This window comes from Haplochromis burtoni, unplaced genomic scaffold (genome assembly GCF_018398535.1).
Source record: "Haplochromis burtoni strain Fernald_Lab_line unplaced genomic scaffold, NCSU_Asbu1 Contig_377, whole genome shotgun sequence".
Classification (NCBI taxonomy): domain Eukaryota; kingdom Metazoa; phylum Chordata; class Actinopteri; order Cichliformes; family Cichlidae; genus Haplochromis; species Haplochromis burtoni.
In genome coordinates, this window is record NW_024582738.1 from 375,611 (window position 1) to 390,590 (window position 14,980).

At 37.4% G+C, this 14,980-nt stretch overlaps 1 protein-coding gene across 5 annotated transcripts in view; it reads right to left on the bottom strand.

Annotated features, from left to right (window-relative positions):
- Positions 1 to 14,980, bottom strand: part of cntfr (ciliary neurotrophic factor receptor) — a 241,089-nt gene that overhangs the window by 96,668 nt on the left and 129,441 nt on the right. For all 5 annotated transcript variants that reach the window (XM_042229066.1, XM_005943721.3, XM_042229067.1 and 2 more), the window contains 1 exon segment: positions 11,371 to 11,604. In XM_042229066.1, the coding sequence (XP_042085000.1) occupies positions 11,371 to 11,604 (234 nt within the window).

Below are 14,980 nucleotides of genomic sequence, written 5' to 3' on the forward strand. Positions count from 1 at the left end.
AAGTTCTATTTTCAGGTGGATTAGACTGAACTTGTGTGACATGCCTGGCTGAAAGGGTCAGCAGAAGGAGGACAGTGTTACCTTTCAAAACATTTTACATTTCTTGTGATTTGGACACACAGACACAGGCACGCGCACACAGAACACAACACACACACACACACACACACACACACTCATATACACATACACACAAGAATGGCCATTGAGCATATTTTCATGGATATCTGACCATTCCTCAGTTGCTTGACGTCAGTGGAGCAAACTATTCAACCTCACTGATGGACATTGAGCCAGGGGGAATAGTTTCTGGTCACAGTCACTCCTTCCTACTGATTCTCGCTTTCTCTTTTGCCTTCACACACACACACACACACGCACACATGTACACGCGAGCACACAAACACACGAGATCATAAAAGGGCCAAGACAGCCCAGAATTTTCTATTTTACTGGACAACAGCGTGAACAGGGCTTTTGCTTCTTAGCAGACACACAAAAACACATTGTGACAGCCAGTGACAAATTATTATGAAGCATGCAAAAAGGCACCCATAGACAGCAGTAGCTACATTCAACACACACACACGCACACACACACGGTCACATAGCAAAGACATTTGTGCTTTATTGCATGTCAACTGTAGGAAAGCGGAGCAAACAGAGAAGACAAGATAATAATACATTGCATCACTTGGTTTATTCCACTACCTCTGGATGGGTAATTACAGCGAGAAAGGGAGATTAGAGTTAGGAAAGGCAAATAGAGTGACACAGGGAGAGAGAGAAAGGGAGGGAACACAATGGATTTTGGCTTGCTTCAATTAATCCTTTTTATCAGAAGTTTGATCAAAATCTAACAGAACCAAAAATTAATGGACTGGCTTAAAAAAAATCAAGGCTCTGAAGGAGAGACAGAAAGAAAAAGACAAAGGAGGGCAAGATTAAGTTGGGGGAAGAGGAGGACAGGAGTAAAGGGAAGAAATGAGAAAGAGTATGAGAAAGAGTCAGTGAAGGGACAAGTTAACTCTGACTGTGTAGATGGAGGAAGTGATGAAAAATCAAAATTTAATCATAAGAATATATCCATCAATCCATTTCAAGATTGACCAGAGAATGTTGGAGAAGGTGTGAGGCTGGCAAAAGGGGGAGAAAAAAACGTTTAGGGCAGGCATGGCAGCACCAATAGCACACTGCCAATTACCCGATATACTTCATGGTGTTTTTTCATGCAGAGCATGCAAGTGGAACGAAGCTGGAGCATTGGAAATTTAATAGGGCCAAGGAGCAGAATTTTAGGAGACTAGAAGTGATGCTCTATTTGCTATGCTACCAGAAGCAAAACAATGAGTCTCATGTTTGTGAAACGGATGTAGGACTCTTACAACCATGCTCTTGGCTGAGCATTGTTGTTTGTGACAAAACTCACTTGTATACTTGTAACACCAAATTTGCCATTTCTAAAGGCACTGATCTTGTAATTTTAGTTGCATTTCTGTGAAGAATCAACACTAACTTTCTCACATCTCATTTCAATAAAATGCTTTGCTGAGAAACCTGTAAGTATTCAGGTGGATGTCACTTTACATTAAACGCTTTGGCAGACCAAGCAGATCCAAAATGCCAAAGAAGTTCCGATGCAATCACCCAGACGACCAAAATAATACGGTGCTCTGACAGCTCAGAGGTATTTTAAGGACATTACTGTGAATGTCCTTAAAATACCTCACTATTTGTAACAAACCCCAGTGCTAATTAACCATACTGACATATCAGGCTTTTTTGAAAGAGTATACAATTTATAAATAAAATATTTTTGACACGTTTCATAAGTGCATGTGCAGTTTCTAAGTCCTACAAATAAGATACTGGAGTTTGCTTTCTGCCTGCACTATTAAGACTCGGTTCCTAAAACTAAGCTCAGATGTATGCAGCTGGTCTTCTTATACCACTTCATCTTCTTCCCAGGAATATTTTCCCTAAATGTAGCCAACTTATAACTCTGTTCAGCTTCAAAGTTAATGTTAACTTCGTAGCCTGCCAGTGTTTTTAAATGAATATTACCTTTTGAGACTTATAAACATGTCCTGTATTTAAGCCCATCAGGCAGCCAGATTTCTAAATACCAGTCTTCACTTAGGGAGAAAAAATCTATACAGATTCAAATTCAGTAGTACTAAGATATTGTGGGCTGTAGATACACATGTATACTGACTAATGTACTACATACTATACACTTCTTCTGGTCTTAATAGTAAACATTAAGATGGGAAAAAGTGTGAGAAAAGTGTGAGACTTTTAGTAAAAAGTTGTACAGACTGAAACGCATGGACAAAGATGAAAAGGAAAAGACAAAGCAATAGGTGAAATGGGACAGACTAGGCGCGGTGTAAGAGGATTAGTGAGAGAAAGAGAAAGACAAGAATGAGATAAAAAGAAAAAAAACAGGATTGGGGCAGAATGTTAAGATATGAGGAAGAAAAAAAATGACAGTAAAATATGCTTCATGGGTAAGAATGATGGGGGGTGATGAATGGCCACAACTGTGGAGGTGGGATATTAAAATATTATGCCAATATTATGTCTACAATGATGTGTATTTGTCTACATGTACTCTTTTCTACTCTAACTTCAGAAAACATTATCCTCAGTCTGACACAGACTAAATGTAAGGCATCTCCAAAAACGTTAGAGCACTTATGGAAATATGTGATGTCTTGATGAATCGAGCAGGTATTCGAAGTTTACACACGACCATTCTCGCATGAAAATATCTTAAAAGTTTATTTTGTGACCCAGAAAGAGTAATATTTCAAACTCCGCCACTCTGTGTTCCTCCGCCACTGCCTCGTTTGAGTTTTGGACGAAATAGATTCTGGGATATTGCATTTCGTCATTTCAAGCTGATTGGAGACCAGAACAGCCAATCAGATATCTTTGCATCCAAGTCTGTGATTGGCTGGTTTTGTGGCACAAATATAAAGGCGTACACAAAGAGTTGAACGCGCACGAGCAACACATTGCGAGCGAGCGCAAATACAAAAACTGAGCGAGAGGGGCTGCTATTGAGTGTGTGTGTGTGTGGATAATAGCAAACACTGAAATACATTTTTTGCACACAGCACTGAATTTTGTTCACTCAAATTTAAATTTTCTTCGCTCAAAATAAATTTCTCCTCAAAATGCAACACTTGCACCTGCAAACTTTTTTTTACTTGCGCTCAAATTTTTTTTACGTGCGCTCAGAATAGTGGCACAAACATGACGCCATAGATAACTTGCTGAAGAACTGGAGTTTCTTCTCCCCCCTCCATGCTGTCAGACACTTGATAGTGACCTGCGCGTGCTTCTCAGCCAATTACAGCGGTAAAGACACCCAGCCTTCCGTTTCCATTAAACTCCTTCATTCACATACATTATTCTCTTGCATACATATATTTTCTTCAGACATGTATGCATTCTCTTCTTACATACATATATTATTTGTGAGATTAAATGCATATTGAATGCATGTAAATGAGCGCAACATGTAGGAATGCATAAATGAAAATGCATGTATGTTAGAGTGAAAATTTGTAAATATGTACATTAAAATACATGTATAAGAGAGCACAATATTGCAATGTGTGTTAAATATGTGTAAACATGAGAATAAAAATATCTAAACATAAAAATTTAAATAAAACTATGTGAGAGTGAAAATATATGTGTGTGAAAGAAGAATGTATGTGTGTGAGAGTGAAAGAATGCATACACTATTTCATACACATACATGTATTCACTTCCATTTGACTTCTTAAGCCAGGGCCATTTTCCCATTTGTTATGGTTTTCTGCTACAATAAACTGATGGGAATTACTGTTGTCCTGCAAGTAGAGCAAAAAATGGTGCAGGGAGAAATTTGCGATGTAGAGCGGAACAACAGAGGACAAACTGGAGTAAAAAGACAGAAAGAAGACAATGATGGTCATGATTAATATTGTAAGGGAGGTAACTAAGATGTGGATAAATAACTCTTATCTGTATGATTATCTCATTAAGCCTCTCCTAGTGTGTGCTTTTGTTTTTCACTGTTTCCTAAAGGAAAGAGTTGTTTTTACTCCAGGAGTCAGAGATCAGCTACAACACTAATCCTGCAGCAGAAATTATTGGATTTACTCAAAACACTTGGTGGCACTGCAGACTTTGGTCAGATATCTGTACTAAAACTTTTTCCCATACTTTATAAATAAAATAATGTTGTGAAGACAGGATAACTCTTTTCTTCATAAGTAATTTTTTTTATTCTATTGATAAATATCTAACATTTCACGCAATATAGGAACTTATACTATACAATTGACTACACTACAAAAAAAAATCAAACCAAGCAATCTGATTTACATATGAATCAGATTATGCTATTTCTTTGAACATGTATTTAAACTGACTGACTTAAAAATACTCATTTTACTCTGTTTTGACAGACTGGGGCAACTGGTCTTGTAGAATTTTTTAAAAAAAAATGACATGAGAGAGCATGCGCTTTGGCTAGACTATTGAATAAAATTCTAAGCCTGTGTGAATCCTCAATGATTCCATTGACTATGATTGACTGGATACTGGGACACGCAAGGAGAGTAATTAAAAAGGAAGAAAAGTAGTTCTTGCAGTGCCCTTACATGTGGGGGCAACTTCCTGGTTAAACAGGAAGTCTCAGAGGAGCTTTATGGGTTCACCCTCCTCTGTAGCGATCTGTCTGCAAGGAGACAAGACAATTCCATTACCCAGCAATGTAGCACAGGTCCCTTGAGTGCGAGTGTGTGTATGTGTGTGCGTGTGGGAGGGGGGGGTTACGCACCAAAACAAGCTACCCAGGGAAAGGAATAAGACATCAATTCATGGTGTGTCTGTGTGTGTTTGTGTAGAAATAAGTTGCCTGAGGATGGAGATGCACATGACTCTAACGACAGAAATCACACCTTCTTGTATTAGGAGGTTGAAAACACTCAGTGTGTGGTATGGCATTTCATTGGTCACATTTTGTGCTATCCATTATCATATTTATTCAAAAAGTGTCATCTAAAAGTGTCATGTGAGCTTAATTAAACTCATGTTAAATATACTAAAGTTATACTCTTTGAATGGGACAACAACAAGAGCTATAGTAAACAGCTATAAGTAAATATCATTTTAGTTGTTATTTCTATTTGCATCTACAAATACAAGTACTGCATCTACTAAAAAAAAGACACACCAATAGTATGGAATGGTATTGTGTCCTGCTGCCTAATTCAAATGGTGATTTACACACCCCTTATTGATCAAGGATAGACTGGACTTGGAATTAAGAAGCAGGGAAAGAATGACTGCATATTTTGTTCCATTTCTGGTCTTCCAAGTATGGTTTTTGAGCACTAACCACACTCACACAGCAACATGCACATGGGTTAAACAAATCAACTCGATACTCCAACACTAGTGGTTAAGACTTCGGTTGCAATTTGTAGCATTAAGAAAAAAAAGCAACTGTTTACATAATGTCATTGCTATGATCTGAGAGCAGCTCAAACTGGATTTGTTTACGAGAATGGGTGCCAAACCTAGATCCCTCTTTTTTTGTGTGATGATTTGTGGTATAAATTCATTACTATACAGACACAATTCTTGCTTGCAAGATGAATGCTTTTCTTCATTGTACATGTTTAAAATGTTGTCATTACAGTAATGGAAGCGGAGGAGTGGTTGCGGGCAGGGGCTGGTTTTGTATCGTCTCAGCTGGCATTCTGAGTGGCATACTGACTGAGTAGCTGAATTATGGGCTCTAAAAACAGGGAGTCAATAGTAACAATGCTTTTAGACACTCATGTGTGTGTTGCATGTTCTTAAGGTGATAATCACTATCATTTCAAAGTTGTGAGAAAAGTTACCTCTAAATGGAAGGAAAGAAGAAGTGGTCCATCTCAGTTTTCAAACTGGGGTTTCTGACTGTCAGTCTCTTAAACGCCCATCATTCAGAATTTATTCATTGCCACTGCATTTGGTGAAGAGGTGGTTTACATACGTTGAATGATTTTTTTTCGGTGAACTTTTTTTGGTAATAATAATAATTTTAAAAAAACCCTCAAAACTTTGATTACATTCGCAAATTATATATGTTTTACATTGTATATTTAACCCTCTGTATCCCATAACAACCCCTTTTTTATGTTTACTCCCAAGTCACCTCAAGTGCTTCTGTTCATCTGTAGCATCTGAGTCTATAAAACTTTGTGAAAGAAGTCTGACATTGATCGACGAGTCTGTGAAGTGTTGAGGATATCCCAAACTTTTTTGTCAGTAAGGTTGGTTGTTTTTACAAGACTTAGCTGTTGTCGATAACACTTTATCTGAAATAAAACTAGCATCATCAGACTCTCACAGTATGACTTTCTAAACACTTGAGTCTAACTTTATCTTAAAACAATTTGTTGTTGTTTTAGCCGACTAGTTGTTAGCTGGGCACAGATGGAAGATTTACATGTGTAATCCTGCTGGCAATAGATAATTTCAATAATATAAAGAATAAATAAGAAGATTTCTGTAAATTCTTTAAGCTTTTTTTTTTTTGCTAAATATGAGTGTTTATAATATTCACCAGTTTCTCCCTTTTCTTCAAAATTGTCAAGAACATTTTAGTAGAATTCTGTTGGAGTGTGGAGGGTTAAATAAAACCTTTTTTCCTCAGGTACTCATGTTTCCTACAAAATAAGCCTCAGTAATTAACCGTCACACTGTACATTAAGTACTGCAATTGAACAGATGAGTTTATCTAGTTGTTACATCTGAACTAAGTCAATACAAACATTTTTCAAAGAGTTATCATCATGTAGTAGAGCTTTCAGTGAAATTGACTTGTATGCTATCATATGTAAAATGTTTCCCTAAAGAAAAGGTCCTTCCGTACTTTCCTCCATCTCCCTGATAATTTTAACCATGGAACATCCTTTTGCAGAAGATGTAAACTTTAAGTTATTTCTTTGTGATATAACCAAGTTGCACATAGACTATGTCTAAAACTTGCATAAAGTGCAGCTGGTTCTCACTAGCAGTATAATGCAGCTGACAGGTGAGTGGCTGGATATATGATGCTATGCTGTTAATACTGTGTTTGCTGGGAGGCTTAATAACTGGTTGGGTGCAGCTCATCTTGCTATACTATAAATTGTTTAGCTGACGGTCATTGAAAAACAGCAATACATACAAGAATGGACAAAGCCAGAGAAGAGGAGGGCAGCAATAACTTCACTGTTGTGACAGCAAAGGATGCACTATCCCACAAGCGCTTCAGTGTTTTATGACCGCTTGCTAATTAAATTATAATGAAATTTTACTGGGTGTACTCTTTCATTTTCTATTGTATTTTTTTAAACCATATGTCACTTTTTATTTTACCAGCTTTATGTTACCCCCTTTACCAGTTAACATCACGTCTTATTCTGAAGATACAGTCTAAAGACGTCACTGAGTACTTGGGTGCTGAAGTTTCCTTGTGTGTCTCTCTGTTTATGCATGTGGATGAGGAGATGGACAGTTTTTAAAACAAAGTAACAGAGAGAATGTAAACTAACAGTTATATACAGTGGTGAAATAATACAAATGGGAAAAGAAACAGACATCAAAGCAGCACTATATTTCCACATGAAACTCAACACAAACAAGTGCTGTCTCCTTGTGCTAACATTATGTTGACACAGTCCATAAATTCGGTGTGAAGGTGGACCAAGCGCGCATACACACATAGCATAACACTAGTGTTCCTAATGCAAACCAGTGTAAACACAAAGCCAAGCGATGCTGCCTAACACAAATGAAAAAGCCGGCGTAGATAGATGGATGCTAGAAAGAGTGGGAAAATAAGGACGTCATACAAGGTTGCTTTACACACGCACACATACGTATGAAGAATAACGAAAGGCAAGATAAGAAAGATGAGAGATAATCAAAAAAGTTTGAGAGACAAAGAGTGAAGGAGAAAAACTAAAAAGCATAAACAGATGGCTCTGTGCTATTCTCCTGATAACACTTCTATCTGTGTGAAACATAACAAGCCCCCAGTGTAAGTAATAAACGCTGCATAAAATCAAACTACCATCATGATGGTAATCAGAACAAGTGTAGCCTGTCATGATGTCATTATCACTGTAGCTGCACAACACTTAAAGTTGTGTAGGTGGCAGTTAACATAATGAAAAAAAATGTAGCCAGAAAACAAAGTCGCAGTCATAACAGACAATAAAACACAGACAGAAGAGATTTAGCAATGCGGAGTTACAGTTGCTGCCACCCCAACGTATCTTGAACGTGTCATAAAATCACAGACTGTTATTGAGACAGTTAGATTCAGTGCTAAAAGTAGGTTAGCAAAGTAGGATCTGACCCTTGATGAATGAATAAAATAAAACTCTGTTTGTCTCTCACACACAAAGTGTCATTTTGATAGCAGAAAAGCAGCTCCAGTCTTTCACATGTGTTTGTACACAGATACTGTTTCCATCTGTCCGTCTAAGGCTCTCTCTCTCTCTGTTTTATACATACCTAAACATACACACATATCCTGGCCTGTTTGTGAATTGCATCATTCCCCCCGCTGACATAATTTGCCATAACATAAAAGTCATTAAATCAGTATTACTTCAGCATTGTGTAATTCATCACTGCTGATATGATTAACCAAACTGTCATGCGCTCATATAGTCTCATTCATCAAACATTTGCTTGGAAATGTAACATTTAACATCAGCACTGGGATAAAATCTTGATGGGTTGTGTGTTTGGCCTCTATTGGTTCTGTTGACAAGTGGATGGAATCATACTGGCATGGTTTACTGTTTAGCTAAAGGGGACGTGAGCTGACCGCTTTTTCATAAATATCTTTAACCGTTGAGTGTTTATTTATTTTATTTGTTTGTTTTTTTGGATCGGTTATTTGTATGCATGATTCACGAAAGACATTTTAACATTTCACCTGGCACAAATGAGATAAATGAACCGGTCGACCTGTCTTTCAATTTGCTTTTCTCAAAAATAGAGTTGTGGTGGACTCAATAACACAAGAGTGTCGGAAAGATGAACGCTGTATGGGCTATTCCCCCCCTTGGAGTGATGAATCATGTGCTGTGTATCAAAATTTGCCACCGTTCTGAAGTAGCCTACTGTGACTGATGCCAAGAAGATATTTAATTTCACTCTCTAGCCTTCTTGCAGCTAAAGTGTGATTTCTGTAAAAAATGTAATTTAAAATGTTGTCTATTCCTTTTACTACTAACAGACTGAAAAGGAGGGAAGACAGAGTGATCATTTTCATGTGAACAAACACTGCCCAGCAGAGATAATGTCCCTGCTTTTTTTTTTTTTTTAACTACAGTAAGTAGATAATAATTCACTGTTGACTGAACATTGTTTTTATTCGATCTGTCATTTAAGATTGACATTCAATCTGTCATGAGGCAGAACTGCAGTGACAGATGAATTCAAAAATAACAGCCAAGCTAATGGATGGAGGATGATAAATATAATAACTGTGAATAAGTTATGTGATGTATTATAAATAAGGCAGAACGCTAATCTGCTGGTTAGAGAAATCGCTTGTCATTAAAATCATTATTAAAATTTATAAATATTCAAATATTTGGACATCCTGTAAGCTATACCAGTATACCACACAAAAAGCATGTACTAAGATTAACGTTTAACTTAAATAGAGACCAACTAATGAAATTACTTCTGGGGTTCTTCTTTTCATTGTCATATAAACTGTTCAGCTTAGTCAATAAAGCAATTTATAACAAAGGCAATTTCATTCAAGTCATCGTCTTGCCATTTACCACTCCATCCAACACACTTATTATGCAAAGAATAAGTGCATAAAACTTTCACCATGAAAATAATGGATTTAAAATGAGGCCAATGCCAACTCACAAACCCTCATGGCAGTCCATTAAAAGTGACATCATTTACTTTTCGTATGATTATTACGATTATGCACACCATAACAGGAAATAGACCAAATATAATTTTAACAGCTATTCATAAGAACTGGTCAGCTGGCAGCAGATCTACTGTAAAGATTGTTATCACAACAATTCAAGTTTTATATTGGCATTTAAAATTTGAATGAAACAGCCCCTCAAACATTACAGCGTACTATTAAAATTGTCATTTAGCTGAAGTGCTCACTTTGCACGGAACAAAAAGAATCTGGAAATTTGTTAGCCAGCTGTATGTTGACCCTCACAGTCGTTAATACAAAGTCATAACATCAGGACCTGTGACTAGTCAATAGAATGGATTCAGCTTCTTAAGTAATATTCCTCAGTCTTTAGACACAGTTGATTGCAGGGATGGTCGCAGGTTTTATAAGCTCTGACCATCCCGCACTCAAAGCTTATTTCAAAAGGGCCTCTACTGTGATTCCACTAAGGCTGGAATGATATCACAAATGATATCACAAGCATCGACTGTGACTATCTTTCAGTCTAAGCTGATCACATATTTAGACCTTTTTTTGTCAAGCTTCGGAAGCAGCTGAAGTTGGAATTGTGGTTGGAGGGTTAGGGTTGTTGTTGGTTTGAATGTATGTAGCAGATTTTTTATTTGCACTGATTATCATTATTATTAGTAGTAGTAATAGTAGTAATGTAATGCAAAGTCATTTGGTTTTAAATGTGTTAAAGACATAAAATGTACTTGTTTCTTCATTATTTGATGCTCTATATTGAAAGAATGGTATCATACATTTAGTTATAAATTCTTAATGGAACAACAAAACTCTGGCAAATTTCCATGGAGACATAAAATATAAGCATTAATGACAGCTAGTGCTAATAAGGTTAAGCTAATTGACTTAATTCAGTTTGTTAAGAGACAGCCCTCAACAACGATAAAAATAGTAACAGCCTCACCGTGTGTTAAAGAAGCTTATATTTTAGGATTCATCACAATTCTCATTTATGTGTACATTTTACCATCTTGTTACTTTACTTTCTTGAGTAATTTTACATTACACAGAAAGCTACTTAAACATAGCTGAAGTAAGACTAAGCAGGGCATCTATAGCCATTATTCTTATCACATTTTTATCAGATTACTTTTGAAATTATCAGCAGTGTCATACTTGTTTCTATGTTGTTGGGGTTTTTTTTCTTTTTGTTTTTTGTTGACATCCCAATGGCATCAAGAGTAGCTTATTTTATTTTACTACTTTCTTATTTTATTCACTGTTTGTCTTTCCATCTTATGTCTGCAATCACTCACTTTCCCTTCGGGATGATTAAAAATGTGTCATGTCTCATCCTTAACACTTAGAGGGCAAATGCGCCTGTCCTATTGGAAGTAAGCTACTGTACTTACTTCCAATTTGGAGAAAGATGGCTTCATGTTTGTCATCATCTTGCTTCTGAAAACAAGTGTAGAGTCCAGTATGGTTCAGGGACACGTTAGTCAGGATCAGTCTGGGGCCTTCTAGACTGTGCTGGGCCTTCACATATGTCCCATTCATCTTCCATGATACTGATGCATCATTGTCCAGGGAGCCACACTGCATGGTGACATCACTGCCTATTCGTCCATACTGGATCCTATCAGCTAAAAAGAGACAGAGACAATGATTAAGTGCTGGGGATAGCAACAGTTAATAACCACTAAAATATCTGTGCAGTGTAATTACTGCCCTGTGTGCATGTTGGCCCTTGGCAACTGAACACAGACTTCCAATTCAGGATTCAACACACTTCCAATTAATCTATTCTTATTCTTTTGTTATTTTTTCTGTGTGTGTGTGTGTGTGTGTTTCTGGACACTAATTCTCTCTCTAAATTGCTTTCATATATGTTTGTTTGTGTACACAAAAAATATATTTTCTACTTTATGGAACAAAGTTTAAAATTTTGGCAGTGACATGAATCATTTTGCTGCTCACGTCAGAATCCTTAAGGGACAGATTTTCACAACTCAGTTGCATTATGATTTTAAAATGTTCTAGTTAGGTATTAAACACTACCTAGTTAGGTTTGGAAAAAAGATGGTTTGGGCAAAAATATAACAGTTGCTATTTCACATCTCAATTTCCTGATTGGCAGACTGACACATCCCCGCAGAAAGCTCTTGACAACATTTAAATAAAAACAAAAAACAAGCGCATTCATGCTCACAGGTGTACACACGGGTGATCACACCCACAAACTACACCCTTTTTGGCTCCTACCTCAAAGCACACTGTGTTCTGTTGATCTTATGTGCTGCACAATAATGTTTAATATTTAGTATTTACTGTCATATTCCCATATATCATTGTGATGTTGTTTATTCTATTACTCTTGTTCTCTTCTGCTTGTTTTCTTTTTTCTTTCTCAGCAGGTGATCCAGGTGATCGATATATGCATTTTTTTTTCTGCCCTTCTGTTGGTTTTTGTTTTTTGCCCTTCTCCCCCGTCCCTCTTCTCAGCTGTTTCTCTTTCCCTCTTTCTTTCTCCCCTTCTTTCCCCCAGTCAAGTCGCCATTCAGTAAGTGAAAATAAAATAAACAATAAAAGGTGAATCAAATGGACCATTATGGCAAGGCTGGGATGGTCAATTTGGTAAAGTAAATCCGTTGGGCATCTTTCTTTGCCTTTAGACAATAATTCTGATGGCAAAAGAGCCAAACGGGACAGGCAAAAAAAAAAAAAAAAAAAAAAAAAAAAGAAAAAAAAAGACAACATTTCTGCTACAGACAAACAATACATTGTGATCTATAATTGAAATATATTTTAAAAATGTGGGGACTGACAAATAAAACCCCAAAACAAAGCATGTCCATAAACACAAACAACTTTCTGTGACTATTTCTATCAAATTTTGAAAGAGAAAGTCGATTCTGACGTGTCTTTTCGTTGATGCCTTTAGCCTTCTGTTAACTAACAGCAATGCCCAGTCAGGAAAGTAGTCAGGTCTGTGACCTCCAGGGTTAGGGGTTATATGTGAGCCTAATGGGTGTTCTCGCCAAACACTGGGGTTAGTAGCCCTGTTGTGTTGATAAGCCTCATGGGGCATGCCACGACCACAGAGACTGAAGACCTCAGATTAACACTTAACACTGGGGATCAACAGCACAACAAGAAACAACAATAAAATATTGATCTCCATCTCTGTAAAAGCCCTCTTCTATGAACAGGGGGGGGGAGGGGGGGGGTGCTGCCTCTACTGGCTGTAGATCAAATGCTGTCAAGATCCTTGTCTTGGTCTGATGTCTCTTTCCTAGACTTTTTCTTTGTGTGTCTCTCCCCACCCACCTTTGTTTCTCACCACAATGCCTTTTTTTTTCACTTGAGCTAGCTTCCATCTCTCAATCTACTCAGACATGCTTCTTAACACAGCTGATACAGATGCCAACCCAGTGTTTCATGTATATTTCATGTCCCATAACAGAGCCATCTATATTTAATGGGGACAAGATCCTTGTCCCCATTAACATTAACCCAACGCTGTTTGTTCTCTTCGTCTTCCATTCCGCCGTTCATTACCCCTCACTAACCCTTTCTTTTTGTAATTCTCTGTGATTCATGCCATCTTCATTTTTTTTTCTATTATTATCATTTTTTTCTTCTGCTGTCCGCCCGAGCCATCTCCACGCTCGCCCTCCAAATTTGCCAAATAATGTGTGTGCATATGCATGTCAGTGGCAAGAAATGCCAATTCCTTTGATCTCCTTCTCTGTCAACTTACTTTGAACAAGTTTGTGTGACTTTATTTACATAAAAAGCTATTTGCATCTTAGCATAAACCTTAAAGTTTGACTTTGATGTTAGCTTTGATGATGATGCTGGTGCCCTGGTGCTTCATGTGACAAGGAAGAGAAGAGAAGAGAAGAGAAGAGAAGAGAAGAGAAGAGAAGAGAAGAGAAGAGAAGAGAAGAGAAGAGAAGAGACCTTGAATTTTAAGTCAGTGGTCATTCATTGCGCTTTCAAACCAACTAACTGCAGAATATATTGTGTGATTACTGGTAACTTGTAATAGTAATTCTTACTTATTAAAGGCACAGAAGTCATTTCAAAACTGATTTGAACACTGACACTGAGTTGTTAATAGAATAGAAGTGGAAAGTCATGAATGTCATCCAACTGATTTCATCAGAAAGAAGTTTTTATTAGTAGCTGAAAGAAAAATGAAGTCCCTGGTGAGAGCTTACCCCTTACAAAGTTTTTGCACTTAGCATTTCTTGTTTTTGTGAAGGTCAGTACCCGTCTATGTACAGCAATGATTCTTTAACCTCTCCTGTCCCCTTCAATGCCCCATCCAATCCTTTGTATCTTCTCAGGTTACATCACCTTCTCACTGCCTCAGTCCTTTCAAATATCCAGTCACATCTTTCGCCTTTGCTCCCTCTCCATCTCTCTCCATTTCATTTTGTCCTCTCACTTCTCCTTGTCTTTCTTCTGTCCTATCAACACTCTCCTCCTCTCCTCTCACTCTCTGTGTCAGTCTCTATCTTTATCGTTCATCCTCCATCCTTGTCTATGTGTCACTCCCCCCCATCTGCCTGTATCAATGACCTGCTTTGAACTTCAACTTGTCCTGTTAGCTGATGATGATTCACAAACAGTGTCCAGTGTGTACCAGAATTATATTTTCTGGGCTCAGTGCATTCAAGCTGTTGATTCCTGTTGATTCGTCTTAGTTAAACTTATTCAGATAACCCGAAAGATTTTTCTCCTCGTTGCTTTGTGTCGCTATACTTCCCACTCATCAGGAAGTCACAGATTCCGAGACAGAGTTAAAGACGTCCTCAGCTGGTACAGTTATAACTACTGACTATTCTCAGCTGGGGGCTGATAAACACAGAGTGTTCTGCTAAATATTTAAGGATTAAAAATGTTCAATGTGGTATTAAATCAAGTGTGAATTCGTATTACTGAAGTTACATTTGATCCACTTGAACAGTTTGGATAACTTGTGTAGTTTATGGCACTAGAGAATTAACTTTA